The sequence below is a fragment of the Eurypyga helias genome, unplaced genomic scaffold (genome assembly GCF_000690775.1).
Source record: "Eurypyga helias isolate BGI_N326 unplaced genomic scaffold, ASM69077v1 scaffold11, whole genome shotgun sequence".
NCBI classification, from domain to species: Eukaryota; Metazoa; Chordata; class Aves; order Eurypygiformes; family Eurypygidae; genus Eurypyga; species Eurypyga helias.
The window spans coordinates 18,119-38,155 of record NW_010232494.1 but is presented as its reverse complement, the minus strand read 5'-3'; the positions used below and the strand labels follow the sequence as shown (position 1 = coordinate 38,155).

Sequence of the window (20,037 nt, the reverse complement as noted above, 5' to 3'; positions counted from 1 at the left end):
CGTTTTTACTTCTTATTAACCGACTGTCATTTGATAGGTTATAAATTAAACCAATTTCACAAGTCGTATCTGTTTTGCCTGTGAAAGTAATTGGTGAGTGATCTCTCCTTGTCCTTATCTCAACCCACGAGCCTTTTGTTATATTCTCTCTCCCCTGCCCAGCTGAGGAGGGCAGTGACAGAGCAGCTTTGGTGGGCACCTGCCCTCCAGCCAGGGTCAACGCACCACACTATTTTAGCTCACAGTTTATATAGAAAGGATGAAATAAGGTCTCAAAGCAGAGACTGCCTGTGCAGCACAGGTGGGGGCTTGTGATTTCAGTGTGTCCGAGCCACATGGTTTATACAGACAACATGTATTTGTGCCCACTGTATTTGCACACAAAGCACTGTTTCATCTCCACATTTACAGATTTACCCCCAGATTTTCTTTTTGCTATGTAACTATCCATCTTACCATGGATACAATACTATCAAATACACCTCTTAGCGTCATAGAACACCTTATTATTGAAGAAGGTATAATAATCAGATGTACAGAGGTTTGCTTCTCACTGTGTAAATATTTGCATTGATAACTATTTTTTTAATGTCATTACGACAAAACATTTTCTATACTCATATCTGCATGAATAACACAGGAGATGCCAAGCTCTTTCTATTCAATACTTGAGCTGTTTTCTTTCAAACATGTATGTTTTTCAGGAATATTTAACTCTCAAAACATTTTTTTTTTTCCAAATCAGAGCAAAAACACACGTTCCTGATATTTATGTAGAATAACAAAAGAAGAAATGTTACTCAAGACATGAAATTCAGTATTGGGTAGTATAAAATAAGGGTCCCTTTTCACTCTGTTTTCTCAAACTCTGTGTTAGTCTCAGCTGCCTTCACAAATGCTAATCAGAGCAGACACACAGGCCACGTAAGGTTATGTCTTGCTCACAGCGCAGTCAGTGGTCAGACTCCTACGGATCTTGGTGGTGAAGCTGTGAGCCCTCCAGCCCCCCAGCATGCCTAAACTGCCATTTTTCTCCCACCTGAAGCACTCACCTGTTCCTGCAGAACTTTAAGCATCGCTTGTGTATGTGTTTGCTCTTCCTTGGCTTGCTCCAGTTCGGATTTTTTGTTATTTAATTCTTCCTGTATGCTCAGCAATTGCTGCACAAACAAAAGAAGTTTCTGGTTAGCACCGCCTGGATCCAACGCAGTTTTAAATCTTCGGTTTGATAAATCCTCATTTCGAACAATGCTTTGCAGCCTGCTCCTACATTTCTTATTGTTGCATAATCTGCTGTGTCTAAATGGGCCAGAGGTAAATTATTTTCATCTGCATCTCCTTCTGCAGCAGTGCTCCACAAGTAAGGCATCTGTTAATGTGCGTTAAGCTATTTGTTAGATTAAAGTAGAAACTCCTGGTACAGTGTATCACCCACAGAGCGACTGTCACATTCATCTGAACCAAAATCGTATTTGTAGAAGTATATGCTGTGGTTTTAATAACACTAGGGTAAACACTATGGTACATAAATAATTTAAAAGCACAGCCCTTTAATATAATTAGTCATTGGCCCACAGCCATTTTCATTCTATGCAAAGCAATATTCTGGAAAGCTTTCACACCGAGTTGCCAAGAAGACAAAAGCTTTCCTTTTTTTTTTTTTTTTTGTCCTTGTGCTGTGATATTTTATTAGATCAGGAAGACTGACGCCCTACAATCAATATATCAGCCAGGAAGACTGCTGATCTGAGCTGTCAAAACAAAAAGCTATGACCAAACCCTGTTTTTTATGAAGAGAATTCTGGGATGTAGGGACATCTTCAAAAGCCCACATCCCCTGGTGTTGGTTAGCTTTAGGTTTTGCCTAGATTTGTTGTGACTGTCAAGAGCAGGTCAATAGATCTAATTAATTCTGAAATGATTACCTATTTTTCTATGGGTGTGATGAATGTTAGATTGCTGAAGAGCAGGAGGAGACAAACAGGAGATTAAAAAGGAGTTTATGGTGCTTTCCCTTAGTGATCAAAAAAGGAAACTCTGATTTTCTGGGGAAACATATTGCTTGTAAGGACACTCCCTTTTAAGGACTACTTGAATGAGGAATTGCTTTACTAACTTACATTACTGATCTAGCCATGTATCTAAACATCTAAAGCTTAGTGTACGCTTGTGCGTAGGACTGGCGACTTTAACTCAAGCAGATGCTGCAGGTGTTCAACATCTTGCTAAGTTACCGGTGGCAAACCTAGAAATCATCCCTAGCCTTGTTCCACTGCACTGGAAGTCCCAGGCATCAAAGGACTTGGCGGCAGTATTGTTTTCAGAGCTGCTTGGAAACTGATGACGTTTCAGGGACTGATGGAGGTATTGGTAGTGTATTTCTGTTGCAAGGAAGCAAAAATATGATGGATTAATTCAGCCACTGAAGTAAAAATACATGTGGGTATATGTCTGGTTATATCTCACACACTCTAAAGTACAGCTGGGTTAGGATTTTGATGGATCTCCCCTCCTGGACTACTCCCTGGGAGCTTCCAAGAGACATTCAGGTATGTGTATTCACTCTACCACAACACAAGAGCATTTCAAATCACAAGATTTTACATGAAATAACAAGGTCTGTCCCACTGAGGCTCTTGTCCCATCAACTTTTTTTTTTTTTGTGGGAAGCTCTACTTCTGGCATTTCCTGACTGGGGATGGATTGACATCTCAGGTCTATGTTCACCTTGCCTGCTGGGTACTACTCCCTACATTTTCAGAAGATACATTGAATTTGTATATACTGTCATATGTCACACACTAATACCCACGAAGGTCCTTAGTGCAGTTATAGCTTTCCAGACATTTCATAACATTTTAGCCCAGAAGGAACCATTTGGTCACCTCATGTAACCTCCTGTTATTACAGACCATTAAGCTTCACCCGAGATAGCTCTAGCTGATGTCTGCAATTTAGTAAGGATGGACTAAAGAAAGACTAAGGGAGGGGTTAAGAAAGGACTTCAAACCTCAGACGAGAATCAGAGCATACAAGACACTGGAAAGATAGCATAAGCCCTTTCAAGGGTCACTAGCTGAGACACCTGAGGTTTGGTAAACAGATGAGACTTCTAATAGGGGCTGGTGAAATGTCCTCTTCTTCTCAGGTACAACCTGTTTGACCTTACACACCCAAACATGGCAAGGGTTGTTAAGAGAAAGGAGTGACATTCTCATACAATCTCTTCACATTGTCGAGCCTTCTTTGGGTGTTTATGTCTCACCAGCATGGCCAGCCTCTGAGGATTCAAAGGGAAGAGCCAAAATGAATGAAAAGACCCTCATACAATGTCAGAAATGCATCTAGCCAATTACGTACTGGGGGAGGGAAGACCTTCTTTGCATCTCCAGGAAATCAGCTGCAACCTTGAAGCATGGGATTCGATTATAATAATTGTGTCAGTGCAGTGCTACAAGTACTAGGGAGCCTAAGGAGAACCTCACAACAGATCTTGTTTGGTCCACAGCCTCTAAAAAGAAGTGAATAGCTATGCATATCCAAGGAGAACATCACCACCATCCAGACTGCACGTTCATCCTTGTTCAGAGATTTTACTCCAGCTTCTGGGACAAACCCTAGAGACCATCCTTCTAAACAATATAAACACCCATCTGGAAGATCCCAAGTGAGTTTTCAGTCCATCTCTGCCCCTCAAAAGCCTTTTCACTACTGAATGACTTTTACAAATGGGAAACTAAGTTTCACTTGCAGGTTGAAGTTGTTACACTTCACCAGAACTGAAATCTCTTTCCCCATCTTACCCACCCCTTCCACATGGTTCTTCCATGGCCAAGTTCTACATACCGCAGATCAGAAACTTCCAGTTTTATTTTTACATCTCCCACAGTGATTTAGTCTAATCACATCCCTCTTCCTTTGATCATGACTTTTTCTGTTTTGTGTTTGAGGCAATTTTTCCAGAACTGACCGAGCATGGGAGGAAATGGTGTGGAAGACACTCCCTGAGAGCACAAGGGAGACAGATCTTCTTTGCTCTATGTCTTGGAACTTGGCTCTGGACCAGCCAGAAAGAGGAATCCCAGGAAAACATCCCATGTGCTCAGTTTCCCTGGGGTAAGAGAGTGTATTCTGGTTGCTGTATGAGCTGTGAAGCACTTGGTATGAGATAAAACCTTCCAGCAGTCTTAATGGTTAAACTGCCAGCTACTGCAGCCTTACTGTGTGTGCATAGGCTCCTATTTTTAAAGACAGCAAATGGGTCTTATTTTCACCGGGATGGAAAATAGAGTATCTGTAACTGAGGTACCATATTCCCACTCACACATAAGGCTTTTCATTCACAGAACTGGGACCTTCCCATCCAACCCCCAAAGACGTCAGAATTGTTTAAAACTTGTGGCCATCCCATGGGGGCTTAATCTTCTTTCTTTTCCTCTCCCTCATATTTATCTCTAAAAGCTGCAGAACCTGCTCATTTTGCATGGGTCATGTTCTGAGATTTCTTTTTCCTGAGCAGTTGATGCTACTACCAGGAAGTTGTAACAGGGAGTTATACCTGCCAAAAAGCATATTTTTTCCCTTCTAGTCTCATTTTGGAAAATGAAGAAATAGCATTGACTGAAAAAAATATCAGCCTTAGACAGCCAAACAGCATGAAAAAAATTCAGCACAAACATGTGATCTTTAGCAAAATTAGAAGTAAATGGGAAGAGTATCTTATACTGGCAGGAACGAGGCAAGTTTCATAACAGGGACTGCTGTCACGCCTGCTTATTAACAGAGCCTCTCCATAAAGATTGTAATGAATGATGCCAAGATAATGTTATTTAATTATTCAAAATTATTTTCTTTTTCATGTAAATGTGCTTATTAAAAATTGATCCTATAGATATTTCTTCTGCCCTTCAGATTGCTGTAAGCATACACCACGATCAATTAAAATAAAAAATTGTTCTTGGTTTTAATGTTTGTGTTGTCTGATACTGTTCCACCTATTTCGCCATCTCATCCAGTGTTTCTGCTACAGCCCCCTCCCATGCCCACCTACCCACACAGCATTTGCTGCTCTGCTTCCCACCTGTTATATCCTGCTGGATTGTCTCACAGCTACTGTCAGTGCAGCTGTCAAAGTGTCCCTTCCTTTAACCTTATCTCACCTCTCCGGCCATTCCCTTTAATCCCTCATGTCCCCAACTTTGTGGCACAGCCATAGCGTTCAGACAGCAGTTTCCTCAGGCAGAAGAGTGACTTCTTGGTTACAGGGCCAGGAAGTACCTCGTTCATTCTTCTATTGTCTTCCAGTGGTCCTCAGTGTGCAATTCTCTGAGGTTCCCTTGCAAGTTATGCAAGGGCCTTTTACCTGAGCCAAAATCCCAGTGTCAGGAATCAGAAAAGCATCCCTTGGTGCTCATTGCAGTTCTGAGGATCCTGGAGACACCTGCACAGCCTAGAGCTCCACCAGCACCAGTCTGGAAGCTCAGCTGGTCTACATGCAACCAAAAACTGTTTGTCACCAAGCCTGCCAGGTTGACCCTAAGAGATGAAGCCAAGTAGTAGGTCCAGACCAGACACCACTGATATCCTCTAACTGGCATTTCCAGAGAGGAGACAGGAAAGGAGAAAGAATTAACCTACAGGCTGTCTCTCCAGGAATCAATCAGTGCATTTTACACAAGACATGCAAGACAGATTGCTTGTTTCCAGTGGCAGCTCTGGAGCTGCTCTGTATAGAAGTGGTAAATATCACTCTCAAGTGTTAAGCTTCCTTCATTCATGAGCACCAAATCGTCCCTGTACAAAAGCGGGTGGCTAATTTCTTTATATGGGGGGGAAGGGTGTGTGTGTTTTATTTTGTTTGGGTTTTTTTTGGTTTTTTTCTTTTCACACATTCCCACCTCCAGTGCTGAATCTCTGTCAGAGACAGTTCAGTACCGCCCATATTGCGTAGATCTCAAAAGTGCAGACAGAAAATTACCATCTTAAACCAATCTTTGCAGCTTCTGAAACATTAAATATAGATGGCATTATTGAAGCCAGCTGAATTACTCAGGCTGTGTACAATGCGGTGCCAGCGTGGCCAAGAATGCTAACAACCGAACAACACACAGTGCCTCGAAATATATGAGAAGCCCTAAAGGGAACGTAATAGCCTGCTGTTGTGTACCACTGTGCAGCCATGAAATACTCCTTCTCTTTCCTCCTCCCTGCCCACCCTTCTTCACTGTTCCCCAAAAGGCAATGTTACACGTGTACATTTAAATATAAATTATGGACATACCTAGAAGTGTGGTCACACAGGGAGCCTAGCAGGACAGAGAAGGGTCTCCGAAGGTTTCACGCTGGAAACCATCAACTTAGCATGCTATGAAAAGGGAGGCAGATCAGAAGAGACCACAGGGCATGAGGCTGTACTTAAGACACTGTAAGGCTGACAGAATAATGAAAAAGGAAAACCAACATTTGCCACAAGTCTAGCACTTATACCACTGAATGGTCCTGTCCCTGCTATTTTGGTTGTGGTGTTCTCTACAGCCACTTGAAATGAAGTGTTAAAAGGGTACAAAGACCTTAAAGAAGGGGAAGTAAAGAAGAGCAGACGAAAGAACACCTCTGAGGTGGTAACGCTGATTTTGATCACATGTTGTGCAGGCAGTTTCAGCAAACCTAGCCTGTTTAGCTCCAGGAAGGGGGCGCAGGCTCTGTCTCCCATTTCTGGAGTAGCTGCAGAGTGTCCAGAAAAGATCTGTGGCAAACTCTTACGAAATGAATTTTTCAGTCAAAGAGGGCTCAGTTAAGCTGTCTTACACAGTTTAACTGAGCCAAGCCAGTGGAATGGCCATTTTAGACACCTAGTGAACTCAGGCAAACTGAATTATCCTATCCATATAATGCTTGGGGCAGCATATTACTCTCCACTTACTACCTATAGGGAATAAATGGGGAGATGTGATTCACTAGGTGCCTAAAATAAAGGCAAAACTTAAGTGCCTCAAATAGGAAGGCTATATCGCAAACAAGGGTTCCTTTTTCAGTCCCAATGAAACTAAGGCTTTGCACACTAAACAGTAACCCTGGGAAGCAGTTCTCACTTGTGCAAAAAGCACAGCCCTTTCCCCTAAACTACACTAGAATCAGAGGTCTAAAAAAGTATGAAATCACAGGCATTGAAAGGAATGCATAGTTCACTTAAAAATTAAGCCACTCACTTATGCTAGCAATTTCTGAGTTTTACTGGTTTTTTTTTTCCCCCCAAGTAAAACCTTTCTGTGTCTTTCATAACTTCATTTTATACAGAGAAAAATAAGTTAGAGTTTGCCAAATGGAAAAGGACAAAAATCAGCAAGGAAAATAAACGTGTCAGAATTCTTAGAAGCTGTTCACAAATACAGAGGGGAAGGATGGTAAATATTTCTTGTCAGAATCCTCTGTAGGTAGAAGGAAAAGAAATAATGAATAAAAATGAAATCTCAGGTACACAACCAATTGCAAAATAAAAATACAAATCCCTCTCCCAGTACTTCCACAGACCATCTGCAAGAGTGTTCTTCTCTTTTTGTAAGACAGGCAAGATTTCATATCACAAATGGCCAGCACATGGCAGGCTTGAATAATGAGAAAGTGACTTCCCAGCTGAGCAAATATGCATTAGTAACAAGATGCTGATGAGGCCAGACAAATCACCAAGGAAACCAGAGAATGTGAAAGACAAGTCGAAGAACCTTTGAAATGAGCCCTCAAGGAAGTTAGCCATGTGGCAGCAGTAAGGGCAACATGCATGTCATCCTAATGCATGACACGGCATTATTAAAATAAAGTCTATGATTGTGGATTTTTTTAAGATAGTAAAAAGAAACAGTGTAATAGTGCAATGTTTCTCATCCCTCCCACCTCTTTGGGACCACCTGTGTCATAGGAACTATGTGTTATTTGGCTGGATCATGGGGTTTACAATGCAAAGGAGTTCAAACCCTGACCCTCATGCCCTGGGCTAGTGAAGAGCATCACGAGGATCAAGATCCCAGCTCCTGCTCGTTGGGCATCCACCTGCAAAGTGAGTTTTCTTGGCCCTCTAGCCAGAGGCAAAGACCATGCTGAAGGTATTATCTCCACAGGCTAACCACCTCAGAGGTGGCTGGGGAGCTGGACACACCCAGCTGGATGGGTGAATGTGTATGGTGGCACTACTGAGGAACTCTGTCCAGCTGCTTCCTTATGGAGAGGTTTGCCATGCTCCACTCCCCCTGCTATTAGATTGACTGCAGCGTTTCTATGGCTTTACAGCACTTGGAGTAGGAGCAGGCAGGACTGATGCCAAGAAATATGCCAAATGAGAAAACAGACAGATGGACACAGACATACTGAAAGTACCTAAAGAGGTAACAACTCCACCCGTTGCAACAAGCTTTGCGACTATTGAATAGAAAGAACGAATAAATGAGTTAACACATGAAAAAACGAGCTTATGAGCTATGCCTCACCCCCCCCATCTGGCCCCCCCTTCACCCCTGACTTATGTACTGAGCATGACACGCTACGGAATGAAATATTCTGAACTTCGGCCAGTTTGGGTCAGCTGTGTGAACTGTGTATCCCCCCACACTGCTTGTAGCAAGAAAGCTGGGAACACAGGTTAAATATCAGAAGCTGAAAAAAAATCCTTGAATTAGTGCAAGTACTCTTTAGCACCAACAAAAAACACCTTCTAAGTACTATTCTCAGGGAAAATCCAAAACATAGCCTCAGTACATAAGCTGGGAGTGGGCTGGGGGGCCATAGCTTGCTTGCTCCCTTGTTGGCTCGCTTGTGAGTTAGCTTGCTAGCTTGATCATTCGTTATGAGTTGGTGGGTTAGTTGGCTTTCCTGGTCATGCTGTCATTTGTGGGGCTCACTCGGATTCTGCTATGATTGCTCTCTGGCTCTGACTCTCGCTACTTCGGACCTGGTTGTGTATCAGTTGGCAGGTGATGAGCAATTGCATCTTTTGTTTTATTTTCTATTATTTTAATTACTTAGTAGCAGTATTGCTAATATTATTAGCATCACTATAATATTAATCTATATTCAATTATTAAATAGTTCTTATCTCAATTCATGAGCTTCCTTGTCTTTTCCTCTGATTCTCCCGCTTAACTGGAGGAGGCAATGGAGGTGAGTGAGTGGCTGCATGGTACTTTATTGCGAGCCGAGATTAAACTACAACAGTGTTACAATGAATTGCTTAAGAGTCAGTCTACAGCTTTCCTTTGCCAAGTAATTTTTCAGTATCTCTCTTACTCCTTAAGAAAGACAAGTTCCCTTTGGACAGCTATGGACTTTTGCAGCAAAGGAGAAGAAGATCCAAGGTCTTTAGGAACCTTACAGAATCAATCTGTCCTCTCAGAATTGACCTTCTCCCAGTTTACTAATAGATACTAAGTACAGAGATCCCTCTCTGGGATCTGATTGTCACAGCAGATTACACAAGAGCTTTGATTTTGATGGTGGCTTGTGGAGGGGAGAAGTCTGATCACAGGCATTGCATTTCATCAATAAAGCACCCTCCTACCTTTGCTAAATGAGTTGATTGGCATATTACATAGCCCTTGACTTTACTGGCAAGAGGTGAGTGGACAGGTGGGTTTACAGTTGGCTCTGATCCTGATGAAAGGAAAAGGACTGATCCCAGATTAGTGTCATGTTACTCTGCCCTCATATCTGTCCTACAAGGCAACCAGACAACATTTGGTACGATGCACAATCAAAAGAAGACACAACCATCCATTCATAGCAACGTCATCTTCTCCAACCTTTCTCCTGTATCTGCCCATTGTGGATACCTCCTCACCAGGCAATGGCCCTTCAACTGTATGCTCCCATCTTTTCTTTTATGGGACTGCAAATGAGCATGATACACCATGCTCTTCCTCAACAAACCAAATTAGCTTTTAAATTTGGTTTCCTATTCAAGAAGAAATATATTATTTATTTTGAAGGTGCATAAAAAGACCTGACACATTTTAATTAGAATGACATTAGGGAAGAGAATCAATTTACCCAGTATAATCCCCACTGAAACAAAATTCCTAGTAGTGGAAGCAGATTTGCCAGTAATGATAGCATCAAACATATTTGGAAACTGTAATCAGCAAGCCAAAGCTAGTATTTAGGATCTTTTAAAGAATTCACATAAGATCACTGAACTGTAAAACTTATGAGATCTGTCCTTTACCATCACTAGACTAAACAAGCATGTCAATGAAGATATTAGTTGATTCCTTTCATAGTATTAGAATAAAATGTGTGCACCCAATTATTTCTTTCTGAAGTGTTTCTTCTTGCTGCCAATCTTAGTTTAGCTTTAAAAGTGGTAGCAGGCAAAAAGATGTTACCCTCCATCATCTTACCAGTAGAAGAGTTATTGAGAATATGATGCTTAAAGCATCTGTGGGCCCTTATTTACACTTCTAATATTGTTGAAGTGATGGTGGCAGAAATGGGAAATTAAACACTACTTTTAATAAGGAAAGGTTGTTAAACACAGAGGAGAACCCATTTGGCTTGTCTGAGATCTGGTAAATAATTAGCCCTTAATTGCCAGATGCTCTTTTTTTTTTTCTTTTTTTAATATAATCAGAAAGAGTAAGTATTTTCTGGAAGTTTGAACATGGACAGTACTGTACAAAGCCCTGAAAAGCACAAGGGAACAAGGATAATACTTATGGGAACATTCCTCTCTATCCTGGTAGCAGACATATTTCTTAACCACTTTCTAATTATCAATCACAGAGTGAGAGAAGAAGAGACAGGCCTGGAAGTGAACATCTGGGCATTGAGTCCATTCCCTCATGCTTATCTTGTATCCATTTCCTATCAAATTATCAGTGTTGATCCCTATCGCCATTACTAGTCCAATATCAATTTTATAGGAAAAACGAAATATCTAACTGGAATTCATACTGCAAGAGTAGTAATAAAAAAAATTTCCAACTTAATTATTCTGGTCTGTTTATTCACCAGGTAAAATGCAAATACAAGGGGTAATGTTTTTTCTCTCTTTTATTTACTCTTCTCTTTAATACTGCATTTGGAGAAGAATCAGTTTATAGTTGTGTCTAAGTGCATTGGGTGGGTGAACAGACATTTGGTGTGCGAAAGGTAGGTGGATAAAAAAAGACTACAAATCTCCTCTGCATTTAGGCTATATTAATAAATGCAGCCATAACATGGCCCATCTATGCAACAATGATATTAATTTTAATACTGAACTGCTACTAAAACCTGTATATTTAAGGGTAAATGGTTGTTATAATGGTCATGGCACTGACACGGCACCAGATTCAGCAATTTTCAGCCAACAGCACGTGTGCTTGTGACTTCTGAAAGTTGGTATGTGAGATAAAGGAATGGCTCTGACAGTTAGCAACATCTGTGAAGGATCCGAGAGCTGCAGACCTAAATGACAGCTGAGGTTTATTGGAATTTAATAGGTGGTAGACTGGCTAGAAAAGCGGCATGGAAAAAAAGTCCCAGAATGCCCTACCCTACTAGCTGTTGAAACCTTCTGGATGGAAATGTGCTTTCCATCCCTGCTCTCACTGAAAGAGAGTGGAACATGTGGATACTCAGTTCTTCTATTACTTGTATTAAAAGTACATCCTACTTTTTATATAGGATAGGAGAGGAAAGACATGAGCAATGATATCTTTGCTTGTAGAAAAAAAAATATCTGGTAGCTAAGTGAGGTTATCTGAACATGACCTAGCTCTGCTCCAGTGGCTGGGAATGGTAGAATTCCAATTCATTTCCAAGGCAGCACAGTGAGGTCAACACTAGCTGCACCTGGCTTTTCTGCTCAGGAATGGTTACTATACATTCAATGTATATTATCTTGGATGAATACTGGGTGAATATTGAAAGCCTGAAATGATTGCTAGTCATCTGGCATTTATCAGAGACCTTTGAAATAAGTTGTATAAGTCTCAGGTGCACATGATATTTATTTTACATGTTAAATGATTAGTAAACTGCAAAAGCTAGTCCTCAGTAGGTAAGAAATGTCAGGAGCAATGTGGCCTTTGCAGTAAGACCTGGTGTTGCATACTGAACAGCAAGGACAGGAAGGTATTGAACAGGTGATGATTAACTGTGCGCACTGTGTCTGCGGCACTGAACGAAGAAGGGTCTCTGAGGTATACGAAGTAAAATACACAGGTAGTAGTACTGGCAATTCCTGGCTTCTGAGTGCTCAGGTTCACAATCTGCATTGCTGTTTGAGTGAAATTGATACTGTTTGGGGAAAAAGACTGAGACAAGACAAAAGAGAACGTTCATCACGGTGCATCAGAGAGACACCCATGTGGGTCATCAACAGGGCCAGAATCTGTTCAAGTCTCCTGCTGAGACATCCCGAGCTAACAGTCAGTAGCACTCACGGCAGTGTATCAGCCTTAATGTCAGCCCTACACCTACCATCATGGCAGTTCCTGTTGTTCTTGCTTTCCAATCCGAGCACTAATTTTAGGAGAGGTAATCCCATGCATCCCCTGTCATGCATTAACCCCATGGCCAGGCTTTAAGGCATCACAGCTTGTGCTGTCGCTGTGTGTTAGGAGTATGAACCCAAGTTCGGCTACTGAATCAGTCTCTTTAGGGGTAATGAGGTGCCTCTAAAGAAGCACAGATGAACCCCTGAATTTACAATAGCAGAACCTGTGTACATTTCCTGGAGAAAACATAGGTGGAGTCATGGTTTAAATGGGGATTTCTGGATCACACCCTTGCCTGCAGGATCTTAAATGCAGCCCATTATGCTCAGGGAGTTCTAAGAGGAAAGAACATTATCCTACATTTACATGATGCAAAGAAGCATTGTGCAGAACTACCAGCAAATGAACCAGGTCAGGAATCAGTGCAGCTGTGCAAGCATGGCCCCATACCATGGCCAATTTACAGGGATGAAAAGGGGGAACTAATTTGTTCAGTTAGAAAGGAGGTGTGCTCTGCAGACTTAGGACTAACTTGAGGAGTAAAACATTGCACCAATGACTGTGTTATGGAGGTGGTACATGAAACACCCTGGATGACCAGTAAAACTCTAAAATTTACTTGCATGTGTGCTAATGAGTGCCATGTCCTATGTGGCAAACTGACATCTTTCAAAGGCTTGTAACATTATCAGTTTCAGGCACATTTTATAAAGGGTCTGGAAACCACATCATTAATTCAATAGTGACTCACTGTCAAATTCCGAGTCCTTGTTTCAAAGCATGAAGGTAGCAAATGCATTTTCTCAAGTATTTTCTTTGATGGACAAGAAACAAGAAAAGCATAGTTTTCATGCTTTGTTCTTGGAATGGCTGAAATATTTTTATGAGAGTTTTTTCAAAATAATTTTGCTTGCTACTCCACATGGAATATGCTAACCCAAATGGTTAAAATATGGAGAAATTATATACCCACTGAAAACTCCTATAATAGTAACCATTAAGCAACACTACTAGGTGTTATTTTCTGCATCACTATAGTCATGTGTCAGGTAAAACATTTCAGCCAGAGAGACAAGATTTTAAAAATTCTTACAGCTGTGCTGTGAGGTATTGTAAAAATAGTTACAACTAAAACATCCTTCCTTGTGATCACAGACTTTGTTAGAGAATACCAAACACTGCTGGAAAAACAGAGCCATGAGAAAAGTGATCTGCTTGATATGTGTGTTCTCATATAGAAATAAATTGAAGGCAATACCACCTATGCAGCAGTGACAAGTTAATTCAATTTCCATCTCAAAATCAGGTAAAGTGTATCTCATTTGTTACCATGGATACAAGACATTATTTCCATTTGTTTGAGATCTCACAGTAGGTATGAAATTAAACTGTGACACAGTTTTATGGAGGAAGTTGACTAAAACCCCCATAAGTTCAATGCCATTAGTCTAAAGGATTTTCTTTTTTAGGCACACTAAATAAGCAGGGTGCTACTACTGCCCATAAGATATACTTCAGAAGCAAACAACTGTGTGATTTTGCTGATGCTACTTCGCATCATTAGGAGTGATGGAAGAGAAAATAAAAATTCATTTCATCAGTCCTGGAAATGTGGGAAAGAATCCTGAAAAATGTCCAGATGGTAGAATTACATTAAAAATATATTGATGTTGTGTTATTTGCTATTGTTTGGCACCAAATATGTTTCCAAAAAAATGTCTTGGTTCTGAAAACGCATTCACTTTTTCTCAGATAAATCTTCTTTTCAGGCTGCAGTGCAAATTTATTCTCTAGTTTTCAAAGTTAGAAGAAGAAGAGGTGTATGAAAAAGTAGGGGAGGATGAAAAAGAAAAGGAGGCGGCATACAGTCTTTTAATGCTGACATATATGTAGGGTTCAGGAATTCAATGGCATTCAGTTTACCTTGTCTGAAATGAATTTTAATATATACAAAAGGATAAAAGGGAATACAGGTCTTCTTGTTAAATTATTACTACTCAAGTCTTGGCTATATGTTTAATATTTCATAAAGAGACTGATTTCCATAGATGCTGAGCACCTGCTATACTGATGGATTTCAGCTAAGGTTGTCATCTCTCAACATTTACAAACCCAAGCTGAGATAAAACAGAGTCTACCTAAATCAAAGGTTTACTTCTAAATATTCATGCATGAACTGCATGAAAAACACAAAGGTTATGGGATATCATGACTATGGCTAATCTTTGAAAACCAAAGCCATCATCCAGTTGCTTAATTGACTGATAATTTCCTAACATGAGTTCGGAACTCTACCTCCTGTGCTTCTGTGCTGCTGCCCTCCTCAGTGTATTGTCAGACTGGATTATCTGCAATGTCTCCTCCAGTTCCTTGGGCCATCTCTAATTATATCCCATTGGGAGTTAGTAGGTGTGACCCCGAGATGGCAAACTAGACAAAATCAGTACCTCACAGCAAAATTGTCAGAAACATAAAAACTCTCAGAGGAATAAGGACTAGAGTGTCCATTGCTAACTGAATGGAGAGGTAAGTCTGTCTCTGTTACTGACTTACATTATGAACATTTGATTGAAATTACAAGAGAAACATATTTATATGCCACAGATTCCATTATCCTTCATCCAAACCCCAGGTAGGAAAATATAATAATGCAAAATGAGCGTTAGGGCTCTAGCATTTTGATTTATTAGCATTTTGTGCCCATTTTTCACTAATTTTAATGGAGAATTAGCACCAGGCTGAAATTTAGCACAATATTTATATATGCAGTTAAATTTAATGAAGCCAGTGATATTTAAGTATCCATTTATTTAAGACCATGAATAGATTTCAAGCATATCTAAAGTATACTTTAGATATGTATTTAACCCTAAATATTTCTGACTAATTGCTTTATTCCTAAATTCAGGAAAGATTTTATTCCTGAATTATCAATGACTTATTTGCTATTTTCCAAATATTTTCTTCAGAATTATTCCATAAATCACCCTAATTTCTTGAAACTCCGCAGCCTTAAAGAAGCTTATGTTCATATAAGCACACATACAGGATTGTCTTATGCACTGTTATTTAGTGTTAGGCAGGACTTGCAGACTCGTATTCGACGGGTACTGTGATAGTCATGCGGTTGCTAATCCAACCAGGCAGCTCATATGTAAATGTATGCCTCGTGGTTTTTTTCTCATAAAAAAACAATCTGGTACAATCTGGAAGTGGGTATAACTTGTCCTCTCTGGAATCTAACAACCAGGAGTGATAGAGGAGCTCACACATTACTTCAGGGCACAGAGGAAGGAGCAAAATTAACCTCTGCAGTGACATCTCGAGAAGCTCCATTCTAGATGGGAGCCCAATCCAGTGTCGTGGTGAGCCACTGTCCTTGCATTCTGTCATGTATCATCAGCTGAATACAAGCTGATGTTTGTATTCATGTACAATGCCCGGGCAGGAAAGAGGCTATACATATGCATGTTGAATGAGGGGTTCCTGTGTGTTAGTGGACATGTCAGACAAAGCAGTGGGAGCAGTCTGGATGTGTGTGCCAAGACTTGCCCAGCACAATGTGAGGAGCACACTAACAAATAAGGGAGAATGCTTACGATAAACAGATCCCCTCTGGGGCACACTGCAGTTTCTTGTTGACTGATGTCAGAGAAAGTTTTTTTGATGTACTAAACCACTTAAAATTTTGCCTGAATGAAAAGGTTATATCCATGGGTCAGCATAAATGTGAATATTTCAGGAGATAGCACTGATGATGCTATCCACTCGCAAGTTAACAGGAGGGTAGTCCAGACAAGCTGGAGGTGTCTCAGTTGTGCTCAAACAGAAGTAGAAAAAAAGACAAAGCTGAGAAGCAGAAATGCAAATGAATGCAAATGAAGACACCACAGAACATAGGCAGGCCAAAATTTCTTGACCATTTGTGTAGAATTAGGGACAATTGGATTGAGTGAGGAGAGCAATAGAGGATGTACTGAAGCAAATTGCTCCTAAATAGAACACACATAAGGAGCTTCTTTGAATGACCAATGGGTTTACAGTTAGTTAATTCCTAAAATGACTATCCTTAAATATTTTCGTCCTCTCCTTTCCCCATCTAAAGTCCAAAAGGTTTTGACTCCAAAAAGTAATCAGGAACTTCAGGGGTAACAGTCTTGAGTACAGCACAGCCCCATGGTACTACTTTCCTAAAAAAGGAAGACCCTTTGGAAGTGTTTTTCTTCCATAGCAATACCTGCTGCATGCCTTGCATTGTCTGCTGCAGGAACTGCAGCTGCTGGTCCTTCGTAAGGCTTTCTTCCGTTCGAAAGAGCTGTCCTTTCTCCTGTTTCAAAAGCTCCACTTCATTCCTATAAGCATCCAGCTGCCATCGAAGACTATCATTCTCTTCCTTTAGCGCATACGCTTGGGCGGCTAGAGCTAAGAGAAAATGAAAATGTGAAGAAATCAGTAAAAAGGACTGTTTCCTTACAAATAATGCAGGGGACATTGTCAAGGGAGATGACAATACCGCTGAAAGCCAGTGAGACATTTCGGAGCTGAGACAAGACCCAGCAGAGCTGAAAATGATTAGGTTCTGGCAAAGACTGTTGCTGGGAAGTTATTTCCTGGGATGGAAGAAGACATAAAGCGACCCTGGATAATTCAAACACTCCTTGCAAGCTGGCTGCTAAATTTAGGCTTATATTTTTAGGAAGAAACTGGCATGCAGTCCAAGGGCAAAGCATCCACCAACTTTACAACATTTTCCCAGTGATGTTACAGGAGCTGATACAACCGTTTAATGACTATACTAGTGTAGCAGCCAGATGTTCCAGTCAGGTCTGTGCTAAGGAATGTTGACTACGTGAAGTTGCTGGATTTAATCCCATGAGAGAGGAAACACAGAAATTTCTCTCCAGTCTTGCTATGAACTACTTCGTAGTAATGGTTATGAGGGAGCATTTAGACAGAAAAATGATGTAATAGAGTAAAATTATATAAAATGCAAATGCTCAAAAAAAGTGTTGGCACTACAAGAACATTACTACATTAAAGGCACTGAAAGACACTTAAGTCATTTCCTTAGGAAGCTCCATTTGGCCCCTTTTCAATTTAGAATGGCATTTTTATTATCATAACTGATAGCAGGTGTTTGTGAAGAAATCGATTAGTATGCAGGGATGGAAATTACATTTGCCAAATGACTTGCACAGTCTGCAATATAAGCTAAAATTTGTGTAGCAAAAGGCAGAAGGCTATAAAGCATGTGCTAGGAACATTATTTAAATAAATTATCTGAACATAAATAAATAAAGGGAAGTGTGGCATTCACTACTTTTGGGATGTGGTTATCATCCTATAGAAGAGCCCTCTCTTCGTAGTATGTATACTTGGCAGTAGCAGTGGTCATTTGGCAGAGCAAACTGCCATACTATACTATTTTCCTTCTTGGAACCTGGTAACACAACATTACAGAGCAGCTGTAATTAAAAAACAACAATCTACCATAGCCAATTCTATCAACATTTAGTAATTGAAGCACATAACTGATTTATATTCCTGATTAAATGATTTCAGGCTTGATATCACAGAATTCTTCCTTGCCCACCTACAGTGGCAATATGGTTAAACTCCAAATTATAGGAAATTGTATATTAACTCCATTTAACGTTAGGCCACTCTTGACTAGACCTTGCACAGATAAAGAGTCCCCCGTTTCCCATGATAACATGATTCAACACATTGGTGAAATTATATCAGCACTTAGAATGTCACAATATTTCATTATCAAGAAAAATGTTGTATCATTGGTAGGACAAATCTACCTTTTTCTCAAATAATTTTTACTAATTTTAAAATAGTATAAATATGTTATCCAAAATAAAGTACAGTTAGCTACTATTCAAATGCAGGCATGGATTGGTTATTGCACTTAATTTGGATATTCTACAGAATCTCTCTGGAAGATTTAGCAACAGTTAGAGTATTGTTACATCAAATTAAATTGTTCTGAAAAGCATGTAATCATCCTTCCATGACAAATTTTACCCTCAAGAAATTGCAATGATGAGTCCAATGGGCAAATAAGAGGATGAAATCCTTTTTTAAATTATTTTTTGTAAGAGTCAACAAGCTATAATAAAAGAAAAAAGAAAAAAAAAAGAGGCCAAGCAAATAAAAAACCTCAGGCTAACAAAACCTCAGGTAAAAATTAAATGCTTTGGGTTTGAAGGGACCTCTAAAGATCATCTAGTCCAACACCCTTGCCATGGGCAGGGACATCTTTCACCAGCTCAGGTTGGTCAAAGCCCCATCCAACCTGACCTTGAATGTTTCCAGGGGTGAGGCATCTACCACCTTTCTGGGCAACCTGTGCCAGTGTCTCACCACCCTCATCATAAAGAATTTCTTCCTTATGTCCAATATAAACTTACACTCTTGCAATTTAAAAACATTGCCCTTTGTCCTGTCACTACAGGGCTTTGTAAAAAGTCTCTGTCTCATTTGTATTCTCTTACTCTTACCAATTAGACTCTCCCACAGTTTAAAATTTTAAAAAAAAAAAAAAAAAAAAAAAAAAAATTACATGCATACTCAGTTCCAGCCAGAAACTGTCTTCTGCTCTCTGAGAGCATGAAAGGAGACCATCATGGCAACACTCAAGTTTTTATGGTGGCTTGGGAGCAGTAATTTATCTGCTGTCCATCGCCTAATCCAGCTCTATAAAAAAACTTCTGAGAGCTGCTGTATAAGTTAAATACATGTCGTTATTTTGCTGTTTAATTTGAAGCTACAAATCGCCAGATCCTAATGTGCTGACAGAGTGGTTAGCAGAAAAGGAGAATAAGTCAAAGAAAGACATCTGTGAACCCCAGGGGCTCCAGCTCATTCAACACTGGGTAGCTTTTAAACAAAATCAGAAACATCCCTTGTTTTGACCTAATGTAACTATAATTTTAAGATATTTATATTTTAGTGCACTAAATTAAAATAATTCTGGATTCAGATCAGTGTCCCTTTTCATTACAAAGAAAATATTAATTATATAGAAAACTGATTATAATTTATTTGTAACTACATAATATATAAAGAAAGGCACTTAATTGAATGCTAAAGTAAAATTAGAGAAGAGTTTTGGGGGAAAAGGAAATCTGCATTTTTAAAAATACATATTTTTAAAAATTATACAGAAATTTTTGCTATGACTTCATTGACAAGGATGGTGAAGGTATTTTCAGTTGAGAAAAAAAAATAAAAACTTTACTCTGCTCATCTCAATGCAACTTTTCATGACATTTTAAGTTTGGTAGTTCAGATACTCACCTACAGAATCCCTTTCTGAGACATGCTAAAAAGCATCTTAGGATTAAAAGAGAATAAATGCTGAAAGCATTTACAGAAGAACTATATCTAAGGAGGGTACATCAAAAGAAAACTCTGACAAGAATCTCAAATGACTGCCCGTGCTGTAAGCAGAGAAAATATTCCTACCTACACGAACGCAGCTGGAAACCAACTCAATATACACTTTACAGCATTTTCATGGAGGGATGCAAAATGATACCTGCCAGTCTCAGAGAAGCAT

At 39.9% G+C, this 20,037-nt stretch overlaps 1 protein-coding gene across 1 annotated transcript in view; it reads right to left on the bottom strand.

The window, feature by feature from the left end:
* The window catches only part of LOC104516895 (ecto-NOX disulfide-thiol exchanger 1-like), a gene marked incomplete at its 5' end in the record, with an annotated part of 64,015 nt that overhangs the window by 27,618 nt on the left and 16,360 nt on the right, over nucleotides 1-20,037 (bottom strand). Inside the window, 2 exons of the mRNA XM_010161388.1 lie at nucleotides 1,053-1,160; nucleotides 16,705-16,889. Coding sequence (XP_010159690.1) covers nucleotides 1,053-1,160; nucleotides 16,705-16,889 — 293 coding nt within the window. The remainder of the gene's footprint in view (nucleotides 1-1,052; nucleotides 1,161-16,704; nucleotides 16,890-20,037) is intronic.